At 34.0% G+C, this 22,996-nt stretch overlaps 1 protein-coding gene across 1 annotated transcript; it reads left to right on the forward strand.

The window, feature by feature from the left end:
- Positions 1-6,307: 6,307 nt before the first annotated feature.
- Positions 6,308-9,796, forward strand: LOC121257393 (glycerophosphodiester phosphodiesterase GDPD1, chloroplastic-like). Its single transcript, XM_041158384.1, has 9 exons — positions 6,308-6,625; positions 6,750-6,949; positions 7,862-7,921; positions 8,050-8,130; positions 8,236-8,436; positions 8,513-8,608; positions 9,040-9,236; positions 9,328-9,559; positions 9,617-9,796. The coding sequence occupies exons 1-8, from the start codon at positions 6,526-6,528 to the stop codon at positions 9,509-9,511; spliced, it is 1,119 nt and encodes a 372-aa protein (XP_041014318.1). The 5' UTR covers positions 6,308-6,525; the 3' UTR covers positions 9,512-9,559; positions 9,617-9,796.
- The last annotated feature ends 13,200 nt before the right edge of the window (positions 9,797-22,996 follow it).

Raw genomic sequence — 22,996 nt, forward strand, 5'->3', positions numbered from 1 at the left:
TACTTCTCTTCCTCTTTCTTTGAAAAAAAACCATCCTAGATTCATAAACCACCCATTTGAATCATCCATGTCGTTCTCTTCCTCCACTTTAGTCTGGATTTCCCTTCGTCCATCTCGATCCCCCTTCGAATTCCAGTCGCATGGTAAGCCTTGCTTAACCAGAAGATTTTCCAATCTGCTTCTCGATTGAAGCTATGCGAATCTTTGCCCAAAGTTGGCCATTGTCAAATGAAGCTCTGCCCTTGACCTAGCCATAACCCTCCCTGCAGTGCATCGCCACCTCAGAAGCCAACTACCCTATGCCATTCAAGCTCTGGCTTCGCGTGGGTTTGTAGTAGTCGACCCCTATCTCAACTGTATCTCAACTGTTGACGGGGTTGTTGTAGCCGAAAATGGTGTATAAAGGTAAACTCCCCAAATCGAGGAAAGCCACCCCTTTCAAACACCAGAAGCCTCGCATCTCCATCACTGAAACTGCCAATAAATGTTGTTGGCGCCATACCTCCACCGCCATGGCTCCTAGGACTCGCTCCTTCCAGGTAAGCATTTATCTGACTTTATGTTTGATCAGAGAGGTTGTTATTTTATCAAACTAAATTATTTTTAAAAAAAATCATGCAAAATTTGATTATCCCTTATAAAATTTCTAATGTTCCAATGATTTCTTTCCCAATGCTACTTGTGAGTTCAATAGCATGTGTAGTCTCTGGGTTATGAGGATAATGAGATCAATTTGACATTGATTACTTGGATTTTCTTCTGTTGCCCGACAAGAAGAACATATATGTTCTTCACTAGTGTTAATATATCTTATCAGTTGGAGCTTGAAGATGTCTGAGATTGATGTGCCTATTTCATGTGAGCGAGGAAATTTATATGTGCTTTGTATTTTCCCACTGAACACCCTAATCACGCATACACATTTATATACTGTGGACTTAGCAACCATTGTGATCATTATCAAGATGAATGTTCTCAACAAAATATTTCAAAATTGATATCATGGGATGCATTCATGGTATTTTCCCACATTAATATTTTTTTCCTATTTTGGTCTGATTCACACTGATCTTGTGTCTCTTCAACATGAAGTTGATGTGGGTGGAGAAGTAAATTAAGTAGACATCTTTTCTAGTTTTGGTGGATATGTGACAAGTTTAGGGTTTGCATAGTCCATCCAGGGGTTGGTTTTTAATTGAGCCTCATATGAAGTAATTTGACTCTAGAAGCAATAGCTACACATATATTGTGTTACCTGCATGAGTCAAATATCAATGTGCTAATATGTGCCAAGCAAAATGTCATTGGGATCTATACAGGTAAAGTGCAGTTTTTGGTTTTAAGTGGCTTAGCCCCCTAGATCTATAGATTTGAACTTTAGATTTTTTTTACTTTTGAGATTATTCTTGGGTGGAGTGGCATGAACTTTATTTGTAGCTCCTGCTTGGTTTGTTATTGTACCAAACTCTAGGCCTTTGATTTTTGCACTTGGGAGTGGATGTGTTCAGTGCAATCCTTTCCCTTTCCTCTCCTTTTTGCTCTTTTGGGGGAGGTGGTGGTAATCGAGCATTTTAATGACAAAAACCACACAAGACATTTACTTGATTAGAAATAGAAGCAGATAGGGAGAGAGATCATTTTAAGAACATAAAGATTATATCTTGCTTGTGTTTCATGGGAGTTTAGGAAATGATACAGAAAAGAGTAGGTGAAATCTGTTTTTGCATTTATATCCTGGTTGGGACGGTTTATTGTCAAGCAAGCACATAACTATAGGAACTCCACATAACTTTAGGAACTCCTCCTAGCTCCATTTTTTTCCTCCAAGTTCATGCTTTGAGTGGATTGCAAATGTAAGGGATACTTTATCCTTGTTTCAATTATTTTATTTCGCTAGTTAGACAATCAATAAGGATCCCCCTTCCAAGTTCCGCCTTCTTCCATCCCATATGGCCTGTCCCTTTCTTATTGCAAATGACTTTGTTTCCCTCACTCTCCAAATTACTGAAAAATTATGTTTCTCCACTTACTAACATTTATGAATATATTGGCCCAGTAGGGAAAAAAGAAAGAAAGAATTAAGCTACTGTCCTTACATTTTTTGTTTAGTTATAGTAAGAATTAAGCTGAAATATATTAATATATATATATATATATATATATATATATACTGATTCTCCTGTGCATGTAATTAATAAGAATGAGGATTAAACATGACCTAATCTCACAAAAACCTTTAATTATCAGTTAATAATTCCCTAGCTAGACCATGATCATGATGATCACCAACATATATGTATGATCATCATTTTATAATAATGGTGATAGAGTAGTAATTTTATAATAATCTTAATCAATTTAGAACTTCCTAGTTAGGTGTAAATCTGGGTCCAAATTCCTCCTATATAGCTAGGATTGGACTATATATAGGATTTAACATTCAAATTGATAGTCCTAAAAACCAAAAAGGGGATCAACAAGTCTGCATCCACATGAACCCAAAAGTCTTAATTAAGATAATCTTACCAGGAATAATCTAACTTCATACATGATATGCATATATATATATATATATATATATATATATATATATAGAAAATAGCATCTACACCTTCCCTTACTAAAATAAACATAAAAATAAGCCAAGGAATTGGTTCTCATGATGTAGGCCGTCATTCTTCTTTTAATTTCACAATGCTCTTAAAAATGCAATGGATCTATCATTTTATCATAATATATTAATTATATCAACTTAGTTTAATTTGCACTCTCTCAACTTCATGTAGAAAATCTCACACATTTTGAACACTTTTTTGTTTTCCATCGAGATTAGGTTGGATTTTCAAACTTTTTCATCGTATGTTTCTTTTGGAGTTACTCCATTCAAAACTCAGTAATTTTGTGTGTATTCAACCATGAACTTATTACAAAAACTTGAAAGTTTGCTTGGCTTCTTATGAAGCCACTCGTGAGTTTTGGTTTTTCAGGTTCAATGCTCAAGTTGAGTGTTGAGTTACCATTTTCCTAAAAGTTTGGCTATTTGTGATGGAAGCTCAGTGATAAAACTAAAAATTAAACTCAGCTTTTGTTGAATGCTCAAGTTGAGTGTTGAGTTACCATTTTCCTAAAAGTTTGGCTATTTGTGATGGAAGCTCAGTGATAAAATTAAAAATTAAACTCTACTTTTGTTCTCAACTTAAATATATTTCCCAACTTATTTCATTTCAAATTGTAGTGTTACTACTTACGCTCATTATCATCACATCATCTCGACAAGTATGACATCTTCATTGTTTCCGTACAATGCGTGAGAAAATATAGTTGTTTTCTTATTTTCCCTATAAACATGTTATCTATCATAGCATGTGACCATTTTATTTACATGTTGTATGCGTATTTGGGTCATTCTATTTAAATGCATGTTGAATTCGGTTGACGTTTACGAACATGTGTTTGGTTTCAAAATTGTCCTTGTCATTTGAACATATTGTAGCACCATATGGATGAACCGATCGACTCGATTTGTGATCGGGACTTGTGGAGTGATGGGATGGAGGATATCCTGATTGATATGTTGTACCAAGAAAAGCTAATGGACACACTGAGGGGAGGGAAGATCACACACGGAAACCATATTCGGTTTACTGAACGGTTATCTGTGATTGGCCCAAAGAATTTCAATTCCGATCAAGTTAAAGGCAAAATTGCTCGTCTTAAGAGAAGGCAACAGGAATTTACGGATCTTATGAAGCAAACCGGTTTAGGGTGGGACCCTGAGAGGAAAGCTCTAGTTGCCAACGAGGAACGCTGGGTGAAAGCAATCAGGGTATGAACTCACAATTTGAATTATTGAATTATAGTTTTTTTAAACTTGTTCCCATTGTATTTAATTACAACTTTAATGTTAGGTGAGATCATCATTCAAGCATTTCAAGATTGGGGGATGCCCAAAGTATGAGTTGTTTTGTGTAATATTTGGATGTTTAGTTGCGACTGGAACACTACATCGAGCATCAACTGATCTGAGCCCAACTAGTGACGATGAGCAGATGCTTGAGGAGGAGATGCGAAATCATGGTTGACCGGTGCTGATCATGAAGGGGGCCCATTGCGAGCAGCTGGTATGGACGTATTCATGCAGTCAGGGAGACCCTTCTCCGCCTCTTACGGTAGTGGATCTCACTGACGACGGAGGGGAGGGCCTTCCCAGTCCATGGCCAACTCATGTATGCGACGTGTTACGACAATCAATGATTATGGACTCTGTAGAGAGGGTCTCGGTGGAGGAATTATTGGCATGTTTTGCCTTCTTGTTGGTCATGCACATGGTCAACGTATTGTTGGGGACCGCTTCGAACATTCAAGTGAAACTATTAACCGCCACGTAAAGACGATTATATGGGCACTGCATGAGTTAGGGAGAACTGTGATTAAGCCAACACACACAACTGGGGTCTATCCTTACATTATGGGAAACCCCCACAATTATCCATGGTTTGAGGTAATGACTTTCCGATATTTGAATTATATTCTAGTTTTTTGGTTTCATGTTATAATTATAATTGTTATAATTGAGCTGTGTTATATGATAATGATTTTGTAGAAATGTCTTGGTGCAATGGATGACACCATGATTTCAGTTGTTGCACCCGCTCATCTAAGTAACGCATATAGAAATCGTTATAACCAAATTGCACAAAATGTTTTGTGCTTATGTGGTTTCGAAATGAAGTTTACGTATGTGTATACTGGGTGGGAGGGAACAACCCTTGATGCACGCGGTTTCATGGATGCATTGAGTCGAAGTTCGAATCAATTTCCATGGCCACCCCCAAGTAAATTTTATATAAATAATAATTGGAAAACACTGTCTTTTGAATTTTGCGCCAAATCATTTATTTGGCAAATAACTAAATTTGTTGATTTATAAATTTGTTCAAATTATTATTATTTTGTCGATGCGGGTTTTTCCTGTATATAAATGTTTATGTCGCCCTACCAAGAGAAATATATCATCGGTCTGATCGTTATAGTGGACAACAATTTAAGAGATATAAAGATTATTTCAATTATCGTCATTCATCCTAACATAACGTTATTGAACACATATTCGCTTTATTGAAAAACTGGTTTCAAATATTGGATGCCATGCCTCGATATCGCCCAGTCAGGTAAGACACGATCATTACTGCATATTGTACACTACACAACATGATTGAAACGGTGACGCCCAATGAGTTCATTCATGATGTATTAGATCATCGGGCTTCAATGGCAAATGTGGCTGCGGATGATGATGAGGGTGAATCCTCTCATGTGATAGACATGTTTAATGAATCGGCCCAAGCTATGGCTACAATGAGGGATGTGATTGCATTATCGACGTAGGCACATAGGACTGGACAATGAACGTGTAATTGAGAATAATAATTCTTCATTTTGCCAAAAATAATCAACTTCTTGTGTTTCATATGTGGCCTCATGTATTATTAATTTTCTCATAAATTCTAAATGCTGAATTATTAAAATTTTTAATTATATTTCAAATTTCGAAAAAATTAAAGTTCAAAAATTTGAAAGGACATATCAGAAATTGTAATTGTGTATTTAACCTCAAGCCATTAAGAAATCACTTTGCATAGTTCTTGGGAAAAAAATATGCTACGCTTGTTGATATTACAAAAAATAGAATTAAAAATGTTTTAGTATTTTATATTTTATGACAGTTCAAACTATAGATATCTGTTTCCATATATATACCAAGAAAACGCATTAGTAATGTTTGGTCTCATTTTTACGAAATTAAAAATCTATGGAATTTATTTTCCAAATTATTATATACATTATAATATAAATAAGAAGAGATTTTCGTATATCCTAGTATTTTGTAAAAACAAATTATTATATGCATTATTTTTCAAATATGTTCGAAATTACTTGATACAGTAAAATATAGAAAGCAATTTCGTAATTAATAGCTTAATTTCTGTTTTATTTTCCTTTATGAACCAAATTCATGTATACATTATTATATAAACCATAAAAATTTTCCGAATTGATATTGTAATTTATAAATGCGATTTCTGTATATAAATTCAAATATAAATAAAATAGATTTTGTAATTAATAGTGTCATTTCCATTATTTTTCCAAATTTTTTGAATTGATAAAGTAATTTTCAAATTATTTTTCTAAAATTTTGAAATTAATTTATACATTAAAAATATAAATCCATAATTACAAAAACTTTTCAAAGTGGAAATTACCACATTTCTCTTCCCGTTAAAAAATTTCATCTCATTTTTACGTCCAAACATATCTATCTTTTTACAACCAACTAAAAATTCTCAACTCCAATCATCTTAACACTATTTACAAAAAAATCCAAAAAATCATCTTCCCTATTTACAATATCCCCCTTGCCCTGATGTCCCTACCATCCCGAGATTGCGACTCTTCCAACACGGCACGAAAATCCCGTTGCAACCTATCCTTCTTGAACAATCTTGGAAAGGAGAAAAGGCTATGGCACTCAAAGCGGTCCATGTCTCCGACCTTCCCAATCTTGTTCAAGTCCCAGACAATGCCGCATTAGCCCTCTCCGGCGCCGTCCGGTTCTTCAAAGGTCAGTGTTTGAATTATAAACCTTTTCTCTCTCTCCCTCTCTCCGTGTCTTCGTCTTTTGTTTTCTCCTTGTTATTCTCCTATGTTTATTTCGGATTAATTTATCTTTCTGGGTCTTCATTTAGGTGTTAACGAAGACGACTGTGATGAAATGAAATGTGGGTGTAAATTACCGAACTTCGTGGTGATGGGACACAGAGGTAGCGGGATGAACAATATGCTGCAATCCTCGGACCATGTAAAGAAATCCATCAGAGAGAATTCGATTCTCTCCTTCAATGCCGCCGCCAAGTTCCCCATCGATTTCATCGAGTTCGACGTTCAGGTAAACAAAGAAGAACCTCGGCGCCGTCCACCGTTTTTCGTTTTCACGGCCATTCTTTTTCCTGTTTCTTAGAATTCCGACAATGTTATGGAAATATTTTTAAAATGGTAATTATTTAAAAAAATATTGAACTTATTGGGAGATCTTCGTTGTGATTTTGGTTCGAATTCTGCCAAATTCCCATACTTTTCTTTATGTTTTCCTGCGCTTTGTCCGTTTATGTTTCGTGGCGTTTGGCTTAAGCTCTATAAAAGCTGCAGATGGTGTCTCCATTCGCCGCGCCAACCTGAGACCCGGTAACTTCTCAGGTTCTCGTGGCCACGTTTAATTGGACATTATTCCACGTGTTAGATCTCCTCTCTGGATTCTTTAATTAATTTCATCGTGTTAATTTATTTTAATTACCATATGAATTTATTTATTCTCGTTTTATTATATTAATACTGTCTATATTGCGATAAAATGATTTATTTTTTTTTATAATTGTGCAATTATAAATAATAATAATAATAATAATAAAGAAAGTGCTAACTAACCGTCTAATAGGTAATTCGGCTTAAGGGTAAGAGTAATACTATTCTCATCTTCAGTTTTATCATTTCTTAATTATGAGTTACTTCAATCAATAAAAAGACACTAAAAATATAATACATCAATCCATGAATTGATATAATAAGAATCAGAATGAAAAATAAAAGACTTATTTCTATTAAATTATGACTAATTAGCGTCTTGTAATTCTCACATTGTGGGTGATGCTTCTTCACTCGTTTCACTCATTTGGATTTCAAGATGGGAACTCTTGATATTATTTGGGCACTGTCAAGATGGGAACTCTTATATTATTTGTCCTTTTGGCTGCTTTTACCACTGAGTGATGGACGAAACTATGAAAAAAACCTATCTTTGTAGGTGACTAAAGATGGCTATCCCGTTATTTTCCATGACGTCTTCATTCTCGCTGAATACAAGGTTGGTTTTATCTAGCACTCTCTACAGTTTCGAACTTCTGGTTTTGTTATCTTCTTTAGCTTATTTACAACAGCTTCTTAAATTCTGTACCGAGTCCTCATCTCATTCAAACTGGGTCTTGGTTTTAGGGTGCCATTTTCAAGAAGAGAGTTACAGATCTCACTATTGCTGAATTTCTTTCTTATGGACCTCAGAAAGAACCTGGAAATGTAATTTTCATTGTTCACTTTCTCCCTCTACCGCATTATTGTTTTCAAAATGAGTAGATTTGTATCAGCTTTATGTTAATTAGTCTGCTGTTATTGAAAATTCAGGTGGATAAGCCTCTGTTTCGAAAAACAAAAGATGGGAGAATCTTTGAGTGGAAGGTTGAAAAAGATGACCCTCTATGCACATTACAAGAGGTCATGGACAAAGTTGAACATCCTGTGGGTTTCAATATTGAATTGAAGTTCGACGATCAGATAGTATATACGGAGAATGAACTCACTCGTGTTCTTCAAGCAATCTTGCAGGTATGCCTACTGCTGTTGCATTGAATAGCTTTATGCTGTGGAAGTGCTTCATATTTGATCAAACTCTTTGAGACAGGTGGTAAACAAGTATGCTCAGGACAGACCTATCATCTTTTCAAGCTTTCAACCTGACGCCGCCCAACTGATCAGAAAATTACAGACCCTCTATCCTGTAAGATAACTTTCCACTCTCTGTTGTATGAATATTCTCTTTTCTTTGTCTTTGCGGGAGACATACTTGATTTTAGACATGAATGAGGTTTAGCAGCAACCTGTACGATAAGGTGCACAAGTTCAATTAATACAATGATTTGTGTGCATTTGGGCATGCAGTTTTCTCAGTTCCACAGTTTGAATAATTACATTGGACTCATTTTCCAAAGTACCACTATCAAGTGCAGCATCTCAGCAAACTGATTTGATTTGAGATCTGTAAAATTAAAGTGAAACCGATCATATCATGAGAAGCTACAACACCAGATAGAAATTTTTTAATAGAAAATGTCAACAAGATTTTTACTTCTTCTCATGTGTTTGTGGGCGTGAGAATTTTTTGAGCGATTTGATTTGATTTTAAATGTTTTTGCTACTAATATAATCCAGGTGTTCTTCCTCACTAATGGAGGTTCCCAAATTTATGTGGACATAAGAAGGAATTCCTTGGAAGAGGCCATCAAGGTGTGCTTGACCGGAGGTTTGCAAGGAATTGTATCCGAAGTCAGAGCTATCTTTATAAACCCAGGAGCAGTAACTAGAATCAAAGAGTCCAAGCTTTCTCTCGTAACTTATGGCCAATTAAAGTAAGCGGTTCTTTTCCCATAATGTGTATTTCTTTCAGGATTAGAGATCGAGTTTGGCCAAGTTATTGGTGAAATACTTGTGCCTCTGCAGTAATGTTCCAAAGGTGGTATACATGCAACATCTTATGGGTGTTGATGGAGTGATCGTTGACTCGGTTCAAGAAATTACAGAGGCAATCTCAGAGTGCTTTAAGCCAGCCAAGGACAGTGAAGAAGATGGCTTGTTTGGAGAGGAAAAGCAGATGCAAGTGAAAACAGAGCCTGGGACGTGTTGATACATACTTGAAAGCAATATACATAGCATGCACAAGGATGTTCCCAAGTTGAAACTAACTTTCCCCAGCTTTGGTTCCCTCAAGTCAGATTCTGTATTGCTAGAGTTGTCATTTCTCATGCATCATTTTGCAGTGATTATTACTTTCTCTGTGCTTTTTACTCAATGAATACAGCTTAATTGTCCCCAAATGGTCAAGTGATCTTAAGGCTATTAGGAATGTCCAAAAGTTGTAATAGTTGAAGCTTTGATTTGTATTGTCCCCATTATTAATTTGTTGGATACTTAGGGTTAGATATAATCATGATGTTGTGTGTTCTAACATTGTCATGCTGTCTATGGACTTTGGAAGTATTTGCTGTTGTGGCCCGATTTCGTGGGCCGGATTGAAATTTCTTCATATATGTTCTTAAGTTCCTAATTTATACATATAATTTTGAATTTTTTATTACATAATGAAAATCATAAGGTTGTTATGAAATATTACGGATAAAATGATATATATATATATATATATATATATATATTCTCACGTACGTTGTCTGTCATATTTTATCATATTGTTAAAATTATTTACATAATTATCAGATTAATAAATGCATTTATAACGTGAATTAACGAACATGTTTTATATTTATATTCGAAAATACTTAATAATTAATCTTAATGAACTATATATTCCTCTCAAGTTCTTACTTATAATTCAGCTCTGAACTTCTAAGCAGAGCTAGCTGACGCAAATTGCCTCTCTCTATTACAGGCCTCCAGCCAACACATATACCACGATATGTGAGCGTGCAATCCATTGTAAAAAAAAAAAAATGCTAACAAAGTTCATCTGGTTTTACTAATCTTCCCGCGTGCAGCATGCAAAATTAATTAACCTTATCAATACAGTACTGAAATTTATCATCGTAAAAAACAATAAATTGATCAGATTTTCCGGCCCAATCATATGTACGAGATTTCATCCTGGGCTGCTGGCAGTAATCGAATTAGTCCAGGTAGGAACTAATTAAGATTTGTCTAATTACGTACAGTACTGTTTCCTCCTTCGAATACATAACCTGAGATAATTTCTTGTTGATATCATGCATGTAAGTGCCGCTCTTAGCTAGGAGTAATTTAATGATAAATATATTAATCATGCACGTAGAAACAAACGCATGCACCAAGTACGTACGTACGTACAAACCGAAAGCTAGCCTATATATAGATACAATAATTCTATAGACAACCGCCCTTCATCCCCGCTGTAGCATCGCATCCGATGTGGCAAAAATAAAAACGGCAACGTTTTGTTTTACTGTAGCTCGAAGATAGAAGGGTCTCCTCTAGTCTCCATCCCTTTTCGCCCCACATTTTCTCTTTCTATTTTCTCCATCTTCTTCTTCTCCATCCCCACACCTCTCTTCGTCTTCGACACATTCATCGCTCTATCTCACAAAAACAGCCACAAACACTGCCGAACCCACGATGGGTCTCTTCTCTTTGCCCTATCCACAAAGCCACAAAGCCACACCGACGATTTCACTAGTTTCTCTTCGTAGTCATCCCCCTTCGAAGCCCTTTTTTTCTTCTTTTCCACCCAGATCTGAAATCTCCTTCCTACAGAGCCCACCATCTTAGATTGTCTTTCATGTCAATCTCGTTTGTTAATGCTAGAATTTTCCAATTCATCAATGGGTTCTCTGCGTTTCTCCTATCCAAAACCTCCCAAGCTTCAGAAAGACAAGACTTTGAAGTTGCAATTTCATCAACTGGCTCTTCTTCCCCATCTCTCTTTCTGAATTTTTGCAACCTCGAAATGAGTGATGCCAAGCTCGAAGTCCTATTTTCTTCTAAGAAAAACAAACCCAGATCCATAATCCCTCTTCCTTCTACAACTATTTATGACCTTTTTCTTGGATGATATTTCGAATCTGTGGGTATGATTTCATCTGGTTCCGTGACTTCTTTTTCTGAAAGGATGGTTTGGAGCTTTGACGTGAAGAGGACCGAATCTGGAGACAGAGAGCCATCATCGAAGCTTGCTTTGGAGCTCAATTGATCACTCATGGACCTTTTATGGAGAGTGGGGATGAGCAAAAGCTTTGGCTTTTTTTTATTTTTCCTGAATTTGATTTTCTTGGATTGCCTGATGAAAACTAGATGAATCCTGTTGATTTGGTTGTTTCTCAAAAATCTCGACCCCGAACCAGCACGGATCAAAGAGCTTCATGACCTCCTCTACGTCCATAGATGGCTGACGTCTATATGAAGCAAAGATGAAGCTTTTTGTGGTTGGTTATGCCGTGTGCGGAATTTAGGCTCCATATATATATATATATATATATATATATATATATCCAGGCTTCAGAAAACTTCAACTGGTTCCATGTGCATAAATAAACTTATAACAATACCACATCCATTAAAAATTTTAAAATGAAATCTGAATAATGTCTGAAGAACGACGGTGACCAAAGATGCACGACAGTGACCAAAGACGGAATGCTCAAATCTCCCTCTCTGGTTTCGCTCTATAGCATCTAACCCAAAGCACAGCTATTTTCATTCAATTTCCCTCCTTTCCTCCTTTTTTTTTTTTTTAATTTTACCGGATGATGTGGCATACTGGTGTCGCGGCGGGGACGCAAGCCGGTTGTCCCTAGAATTATTGAGATAGATAATAGATGTGATACTCTTAATTCGGTGCTCTTACCGTCTTATGTACCATCACCCTTAGGAAATTGCTTGTGCAATAAACCTCCTAAAAACAGGAATAAAGTTAGAAAGACGATGAAATTTGCTTGTAAAGTGTGGAATCTATACCTTGTAAGTTTCGTAGAGAGAGAGAGAGAGAGTTTAAAGAGTACGCACCACATATCTTTTCATGTGTGAGTTGATGATGATATCAAGCTAGTGGGCCACTTGCATGGTTCACGCGCCCGAAGACAACCCACGGCCTTTTGTTGTTATTTTGATGGTCTTTAATTCTGAGGAATTTTCTAATTTGAAATATGCAGTGCAAGCTCAGGATTAGAGATCAGATAAGATCAGATTCCAAGCAATGAAAGCAACTTCTCTAGGTCCTAATTGGCTGTTAAAATTATACAGCTAGCTAATACGTACGGATCCGAAAAAGTAGGTATATACGTACGTTTCATGTACGATTATACGTACATTCGAGTATTATATATATATATAATATGATCATATCGATCATATCAACTTGTACATGTTGGGATTTAGGACCCATATCAACTTTTAGTATTATTAATATTCATTGATCATTTAATCACCAGATGATCATAAGAAAAACCACCCCCTTTGGAACTCCAGTACTCGATAATTCATGTCACAGCATTTTCCCTAAGCAAGCTCATCTTTTTCTGATCGGACAGTGTTGTTGTACAGGGCCCTACATGAAAATTTTCTGCAGCTAATTCCATACAGATAATGATGATAACCATCATTCATATATGGAATAATCAACTTACAGTTTTATCCACATAACTGAACTCATGTATTCTTCAAGGAATATATGTACACGCATGAATTTCATGTGTTTTCTTTTCCTTTACATGAGAAGTTTAGTTTTTGGATGGTTTAGGCATGCAAGTTGCTGGGGGCGGACCCGACAGGTAGCCAATTGGGTGGAACCCAAATGTTGCAACCTTGCCATCAGGGGTCTGATTCAATCTTACGTAGTCAAGTGGAATTGGGCAATAGAGACATATAGAAGATAGATGGATGACTATTCTTGCAAATGTATGGTCCTACTCCGATCATCTCTATAATGTTTGTAAAGTCATCCAACTTTTGGTTACCTCTAACTGAAGAAAGGCAGCTATCCGGACAGCCTCTCTCTCTCTCTCTCTCTCTCTCTCTCTCTCTCTCTCTCTCTCTCTCTCCCCATTTGATTGATGCTTACTGCATATATCCTATTGGAAATATTATGGCATGTCCCAGACGAGTTGACAAAGCTAGCTGTAGCTTGAAAATGAAGAAATGATCTCAAAAACTCTGTGGAAAAAGGGGTAAATGACCACTGGAAGTCATCTGCATCATTTAAGGATAAGTTAGTCAACTTTGAAATCTATGGCGTCTTTTGAATTGCTCCACTCTTGTTCTAGAAAAGTCTTTTTATTATATATTATAGTCAAGAAAATTCAAATATATTTAACGTTACTGTATATGTCAGTACATATTATATACAGTTGCATGAAATATTGCTTTCCATAGCATGATAACATCGTATGTATTGAACTTAATTTTTTTCAGCAAATTAAACAGGCCATGAGAAATCAAGTGATGATATTGAGTTTCATCACATTCAAGAGATCTGAAAGAATTTCCCCCAAGGAAAAAGAAAACTGCTTAAAATTAAGGCTTTTTTTGTTTTCACAGGTGAGATGAGATGAGTTAAGATGAAAGTTAAAAATTAAATAAAATATTGTTAGAATATATTTTTTTAATATCATTTTTGTTTTGAGATTTAAAAAAATTGAATTATTTATTTTATTTTATATGTGAATTTAAGAAAATTATAATGATTAAATAGATGAGATAAGTTGTGAAAACAAATGAGTATTAAATGATTATATTTCTCCGAATTAAATTACAAAAACAAAAAATTTAAGTGCCTGTAATTATGAGGACACCACTTTTATCATTGATCAATATGATGATTTGGAGAAAGGGCATGATACATTTGTGATTGACATGAAGGACTCGCACGGCAGTATTTCTTCTTCGACATCAACAAGCTCCATTTTACATTTTGCACCTCATCTTTTCTGCTTATAATAATTATATCCGGTTAATTACCATTCGAGAAACCCAGATTTTTTTTTTTTTTTTTTTTTCCTGTAGAACAACCAGATGCTGTCATTCGATCAAAATATCTATGGAAATTAAAAATAAAAAGTCAATATTCTCATACGAGATCACGTATCTTTCCCTTCTGCCAAAGAAAACAAAATAACATATACATCTGCAACTAGAACATGCAAAAGTCAATATTCATCCGTAGCCGTAGGGCTTTTTTTTTCTTCTTAAGTATAAAGTTTTCAGTGTGTTGTTTTCTGCAGATAGAACAAAAGCATGAAGAGATCGGTAAATTCTCACTCATAATTAATTAGGGCTTCTCTCTCTCTCTCTCTCTCTCTCTCTCTCTCTCCTCTCCCGGCCTAGTACTCATGTGAACATGTTAGGTGGTATATGTGTGATCCAATCTCATGGTATTTAGATGCTTCAAAGGAGGGCAACCCCAGAAAAGTGAATTCAGAAGATAGAGAACACAAAAGTCCCATAAAAAGAAGATGAGAAAGAGGGCAAGTGTAAGGGCAAGAGCAAGAGGGGGGAGGAAACCCAAACCAAGCCAAAATGACATGATATATTAGTGAGAACAAATTAAAGTGCCCTTCTAGATCGTAAGAAACACATAGACATTTTCCACTGAACAACATATTTTACTCCAAACACAATAATTGCAACCTTTGACGTTTCCCCTCTTCAACACCCACACGCAAACTCCTTTGACCCCAAACACAAGAAAACGAGAGATTCAAATTATAAAATAAAAATAAAAATAAAAAAGCAAGAAATATCAGAAAGAAAGGGAAATAAAAATCAGATCGCCGCAATTCGGCTTACGAAAGCCCACAACTTTTTCTTTCCATAGAATTATATTATACAAGTGGGCAGAGAGCAATTGCTTGTGGGAATCTCATACTTTATATTTATTTTTATTTTTATTCTTGCTCTGTATTCTTTCCTGTTTGGTCATCTCATGAATTTGATTATCTAGAATTACTTGTGGAAAATAAATAGTTTCCCATCTCCCTAAGGAATCGAATTGGGCTAGCTACTTCAATTGTCAATGTTTGAGGCTCCCCGTTTAACTTATAAATCTCGACCGTGCCACGATACTCTCACTATTTTTATTTATTAAATTCCACAACCATCCCTGATATTTCAGCATATCTCCAGTAATGACATTTTTTTCAGCCAAGTCTGCAATAATTATGAAAAATATATATAGAATTAGTGGAGCTGCCCAACAATATTAATCCATTACGTACAGTTCCACAACATTGTATATATATTCAAAAATTCAAATGCCATAAGAAACCGATCCCAGGTTTCCTTGGTACGTGGATTGAGAACAAGAAAGGATCGATCTTTGTTAAGATGGCCTGTTGTCGTTATGTTTGTTCGATCCATTACTGTGCATGCATGCTTAGAAAACCGCATGCAGTAGAAAATGGCGCATTGTTATAAAGAAAGTAGTAAATTAACATAGTCATGATCAGATGTTGCAGTACTGTACGTGGAAATTAAGGGTTACGCTGCTTTGAAAGCTGACTCGATCCCAAGAGTAATTGTATGCCTATATTGGCATGTGCGGGCCAAGTCTGATCGAGTAACTTATAAAGAGAATCAAGAGATTGATAACTATGGAACACAGACCAAGTCATGTACCGTGGATCTTGGAGTAGTTCAAATGGGGTGGCATGCTGCATGACAACTAGAAATGGAGCCTACTGTGTACGTAGTGGGTATTGGCAAGTCAATCAATGACCCATGAAAAATGGTGCATGTAGAGTGTGCGCAACTTTGTGGAGGCTCGAATCCGATAATCAATTATTAACCAATAAAAAAACTAGAAAAAATTGAAAGAAAATGACACATGATCGGCATTGTGGGATCAGATCGAGGATCGAGCTAGCTGGCCATATATATATATATATACATATAATAGAAGTTTGGGAAGAGTCTTTCTTTTTTTTGTGGGAGAATTTGAGGGAAAATATTAATTATTAATATTCAAATAAGAAGAAAAAAAAAACATAATGACATGATTGACTTCGTTAAATATTTATATATAATATTAAAAAATCTCAATAAATATCTGATCATGTATTTAATTATTAAATTCGGGTGCATGCATGTGCTGAATATTGGGAGTGCATCAATGATATGGAAACCAATATCTGATCATGTAATACACTCAATCGTTTGAGTTTATCACGTCTATACATTTATAAATTATAATAGCCACCTTTTGGAACTTCTGAGTTTTATAAACTATGAAAATAGATAACTCTTCGAGATCACTACACTTTCTAGACATTAATGGGTTCTTCGAGCTTTGTTATAAATTATTAAAGAATTTTAGAGAATATGACATCCATTATCATTTTTAGGGTGTATATATATAATTCAAAAGGTTCTAAATCAATTTTTGTATAATTAGTTAAAATTATTGAGATATATAGTTTTTGTACTGTGGTTTGAGTTGTTCATAAAATTACTTGAGAAAAAGGAAAGGAAATTACTTTGAGAAGACGTTCCAACTTGTTCAATAATAAAATCCTACTAATTATTTAAATTAAAGTACAAATCTTATTCCTGATCTTTAAATTTTATCATTCTAGCATGGAGTAATTTGTTGATACGACATATTTTAAATTATTATTTATTTAATTAGTAGATAGATGAAACTATTTAAAATGTTTTGTATCAATAAATATGATTAAAAATTACTAGTTTTTGGAATAATAATAATAATAATAATAATAATAATAATAATAATAATAATAATCAAGTAGCAATATAAAATCTAATAGAAGGTTTTACAAAAGAGACGTGATGCGGAGCGGTCCAGCTGTTAAATTGAGAATACCAGCCCTCCATTCACACGATGACACGTATACAAAAACACAATAAACCCATTAGATCTCGCCACACAAAATCACAAGCAATTCACAGAATCAGTTTCCAATCTTACTCACGATTTCTTTTCTTCATCTTCGTGCACTTCCAACTCTCATCCTTGCTACGCCACTAAGCCTGCCGCCCACCGACCAAGACTTTCAAGGTTCCACCACCACCATCTCGTTCTTTCCACCCCGGAGAACAGAGACACCCCCAGATAGAGAGAGAGATTCAGCAAAACAGAAACAAAATTAGGGTTTTTTCTAATTATGTTACTCATCCCCCCGATTCTTCCAACTTTGATTTTCTACTTCCAACCCAAAATACTCCAAGACAAACCATTCTTTATTATCCCACTGCCACTATCTCTTTCTCATTTCCCAAAAGTAACAAACTCTGAGACAAAGAGGGAGATAATTGGATCAAATTGATAAGTCAGAGATTGGGAATTTAAGCTATAGACTTAGACAGTGGCAATAAGTGTGTGTTCCAAAGACTGGGTGGGGCCGTTCCAACGGCGGTGCAAATAGTAGAACGGTTAGGAAGCCGAAGAGAGTATCCAAGACTTGTAAATTTTGGGTTCAAGGGAGTTGTGGCTACAGCGAGTAGTGTAGGTTCTTGCATTCTTGGAGCTTGGGAGAGGGTGTTTCGATGCTAACGTAGCTCGAGGGGCATCAAAGGTGAAGTCTAAGTTGAGCGTCGTGCGGGATGGCAATAGTGTTAAAATCTTGAGCTCGTCGGGGATGGAGTGGGAGAAGTTCAAAGGGAGGCATACGAGTGAGGAAGAATGGGTGTAATGGATTCTCTGATTAAGTGTATATAGATGTAGAATAAACACAATAAATCGCCTATGTGTCGCAATGTGAATGGAGGGCTTTTTTTCAATTTAATGGACGGACCGTTTCCCAAGATTTCTCTTTACAAAATTGTCTTTTCAAATGGGGTACTGAATAATTATTTTAAAAGGAGCAATTACTTTTGCAACCACGAACATAAGAAAATCGAATGATGGTGAACTATAATTACTGATCAGCATCCAAGAATGTTAATATCATTATGACTTCTCAGTTTTGATTGGACCCTGTTACTCTTTTATAGTCTTAAAAATGATTGAGATTTGGAAAAAATATAAAAATTAAAATCTCGAAATTCGATAGCCAACACAAAGTATATATCTGTACAAATTATATATATATATATATAGTTGTAGATATAAAAAGATCTCGTAAAAATAAATTAAAATATTGATATAATTTCACATGATACTTTAAATTTATTTTATAATAATTAAAAATAATTCAAAAGATATATATACTAAGAAGATACGTGTGCAATTATTGTAAATGATAAAAAATGAGAAAAATTGTAGCAATAATCTCTTGGAATTAGGTGTTGAGCACAATATTTATCGAAAGAGGTCAGGAATTTGGATTGAAATTTGAAAGTCGTGATCTATTGTCCAAATAACACTCTTTTTCTTTTTTAAGAAAAGGACTACACTCTAATTTTATCGATGGTCCTCAGTTATGGTGAAAAAAAACTGTGATTACAAACAGACATCTAGGAGATACAAATAAGCATAAAACCAAACTCAGATATCAAAAAAACCAACCACAAGACAATATACCAAAAGGTTCACATAGATAACAGAAACCAGATCAAATCAAAGGAAAAGAACCAGCCCTTAGCAAATTGATATAAAATAAAAAAACCTGAAGGAACAAGGTGACACATGCAAATTGTCCAAATAACACTCATTCGTGATTATTGGTTTTGTTTGGTGTCCAATCTTCTATTGCTTAAAGAAACCCATAACCATATATAATAAGTCAAGGGTTGTCATTTTTTACCTAATCTAATGAATGCAAGCCAACCTTTTTGTTTTTTGTTTTTTAATTTTTTTTTAAATGTATGTGACTTTAGGCTACGTTTATATGTTAAGGTGATCTCAGATGTGAATAATAGTTAAAAAATAATGAATAGTAATAAAAAAATAGTAAATATATAATTTGTAAATAGTAGCGAAATAGTATGAAGTGATATCAGATCACTTCACTAACCAAACATAGCCTAAAACTCTTAGCTAAATATAAACCATAGAGTTTGATCTTAATTTAAAATATAAACCCAAAAAATTTGCATTAGTTTTAAACTAAACATCGAATTAGTTTCAACCGAATCAACATCAAAACTTTATGATCATTACGAATTATTGCAATATGGTCTCATCATGAGTTTCTTTTAGTTAGAAGATAACCAATGTACACTGACTAAAAAACTGGTTGCAACCATTGCCTATAAAGGCGATTGAAGGTAAAATGGAAATCCAGAGAGAGAGGGGGGAATGATTTATTCATTGTTCCTTGATGATTCTTTTTTGGTGAATTCTGTAGAATTTTTGAAGTGTTCATGGTGAAGGATATTAATTATGGACTAGACAATTATTTATTAGAAAATGATAGTTATAATCGTGAATGCGCAAGCGCCACGCAATCTTTTTGAAAAAAATGATTATATATGATATTCACATGAAAAAAAATTAATTTTTTAATAGTATATCCCACTCTTTTTCAAAGTGACGACACGGCGCTTGCGTGCTCTACGATTACATGTAGCATTACTCGTTTATTATATAGCTACCCTTAAATATAGATGTGATTTCTAGCGTTTAAAACCTTCTCCACTATGTACTAAAATAGAACGTAATTAAATTTGAATAAACTCGTTGGTTTCGCAAAGAAAGACCAATAAAAGTACTTATTCTTCTTATCGGACAAGAAAAATTATGCACAAACTCTCTTAGCATCTTCTTTGTCCTTTGTCTATCAATGCCGCAAAAAAATGTTGTCCTACATGAGAGTAAACTTACTAACAAAAACCAATAATATTAATAATAATAATAAATTTAAAAAAAAAAAAGAGAGAGGAAAAAGAAAATAAGACGAGGTTGACAATTATCTATGCAAATGGTGACTCAATAACTGGCACCATCGATCTGTCTTTATCCCAATTGAGTTTAATTTGTTGCAATTTACAAATTTTGAGTAATGCCTTCTAAAATTTAATATCGGATACCTAGGTGCCAATAAAAACAGACTTTTAGGCCTCATTTTGATTCAAAATTTCATTTCATCTCATCATTATAATTTTTTCAGATTCTTACACAAAATATAATAAATAATTCTTAATTTTCTATTAATCTTATTTATCATGTAAAACTGAGCTCAAATATAATATTTCATGGATAAAAGTTTCTCCAAACCTAGGTTACAAGGTACATGAATTTACGCTATGTTTGGTTAGTGAGATCACCTCAGGCTATGTCCTTACTACTATTCACTACATTTTTTATTATTATTCATTACTTTTTCACTACTATTTATAGATCATTTGAGATCACTTTAACATCTAAACGTAGTGATGTATTTTTTTGAAAAATTAAAAGTAATGGTTTGAGTTCACTGTCAACTCATTATCCTTTAAAACCTAAAAACATTTCTTTTGTTCAGTAATCTAGCATTGTTAATCTTATTAAGAAAATATGTATGATTATGAATGATAAGAGAAAAATGGTAAAGTAAAAGTAAAATTAATCACACACACAAAGTTTACGTGATTTGGCAATGTATTTATGGTTACGAAACTGCAAAGAATTTTATTTCAAATGATAATCAAAGTACAACAATGTAGCGGCTGTATATGAGTTTAATATAATATATAGTAAATCCTAATTAGCTGGCCAAGTTGGATTAAGAGCCAAATAGGTCAAAAAAACCCCATAAGAAATCCACTAAAAAATTCACAATGGATTTTTATTTAGGCAGTCATCAAATCGAGCTGCTACAAATACAAACTATGCTCCATACATAGAATCCCAACATGTCTCTCAGTAATAATAATAGAAAAAAAAAAAAAAAAAAAACACCTCTACAATTTAATAGATTGAGAGACAAATAATAGATTCTTTGATTGATTTATCAAGAATGAGTAGCAAAAATCCGAAAGTGGATGATGTGCTTTTAGTCATGTTTATTTAAGTATATTCGTAAATTATAAGTAGAATGAAGTACTTATGCTAATTTTGATATAAACTTCTAATTTGTCTATTTTCTTGAGTCCCCATAAATAAAATATATAAGCTAAAATCTTTACTTTTATATATTAGACTCTATTTATATGGAGATAAATATTTTATTATAGAAGAATGACATTAAATATATTAATTTAATAGACTAATAATCTTACAATCTTGAGACGGTGGGCATCGTTTGAAGGTGGCATTTTTGTCAGTTACCCTAAATCCGACGTGAGAGGCCGTCGTTTTGGGGTGCAAGTAGGACCCCCTGACGTTATTCTCTCCACGAAACCAACCATGGAGGCACACGATTGATCTCTCAATTGACCAAAGTACCCTATCTTAAAACTTTATTTTGTTCCCATTCCCCCGTGAAGGAAGATAAAGATAGAAAAAAAGAGCAAACACTAGTCCTGCTTCATGTCAATGTCATGGAATGGACCCCTCCCCTCCCCTCCCCAACAATACCTTCTTCTTTCTTCTTCTTATTCTTTTTAATGTTTTTACCAAACAATTAAGGTTATTAAATTCACTTTGCACTTGCGTGCACCCTACTATCATATTTTTATTTTTATTTTTATTTATCTTCGTGAGATAATACCCATATAAATTACAAAAAATAAAAAAATAAAAATCAAATCAAGGTTGCTTGACCTTTTCATTTGAGATTTTCTATGGAAATAGCAAATTCATTTCAATGTTATTCTCTAGGGTAATTTTGATTAGGAGGTGGGTATATGCCTTATTGTGATATATTTTGAAAGAGTAATGTTAAATATAAGTTTCAGGACAAGTCTCTTTTTAGATATTATTATTATTATTATTATTATTTTGTAGATCTTAATTTTTATGAAAGAGCTTGCCCTGAACATACACTAACATTATACAAATCATATTCCATTTGGGAGATTTGTTACCGAAACAAAAGAAAAATCATTCGAAAAACAAGAAAAAAAAGAAGAAGATATTTTTGAATTTTTTATTTTTAATATCAAATATCTTTAATTGTTTAATTCAATTTGGCCATTTATAAGCTTTAAGCATAAGATTCCTAACTTCGATCGACCACTTGTACATGTTCCTTCGTGATCAAAATTAATGAGATATTATTATTTTTAATTATTTTATTTTATCTCATCATTATAATTTTTTTAACTTTTATATAAAATCGTTTTATTCAATTATTGGGTTTAGAGTAACAGGGTGATTGTTGAGATTCTCCTGAATTTTAATTAATGAAAATGAAATTGCTTTTTTAGGGGGAAAAAAAGATATGCAGTACAGATTTGTTTAGGCTTTGGTACAACTAGGTACCAATAGAACCGCAGGCATTCATTTATTCCGTACATTCTTCGGAATTTTTTTAACAAACACTTAAAAAAAAATTGGGAGTGCATCATAAGCGTTGGGTGAGACCGTGAGAGCCTCTGAACTATCTGTTAGATATGGTCAGAGAAATGATATATATAAATTTTTACAATTTGTTTATAAAAATGTAAATTTCATTACAAAAAAAAGTGTGAATTTTTTTCTTTTAATGTGACTCATATTTTTATAAAAATTTTATATATTTATAATTTATAATTAGCATTACTCACATGATTTTGATTTTTCAAGTGTAACATATTTTTTTAATAAAAGAAAATGATATTTCACTTCCTCAATATTAATTTTTAAAGTTTCTCAATTTTAACTGTAGAGGTTGGG

This window comes from Juglans microcarpa x Juglans regia, chromosome 3S, assembly GCF_004785595.1.
Source record: "Juglans microcarpa x Juglans regia isolate MS1-56 chromosome 3S, Jm3101_v1.0, whole genome shotgun sequence".
NCBI lineage: Eukaryota > Viridiplantae > Streptophyta > Magnoliopsida > Fagales > Juglandaceae > Juglans > Juglans microcarpa x Juglans regia.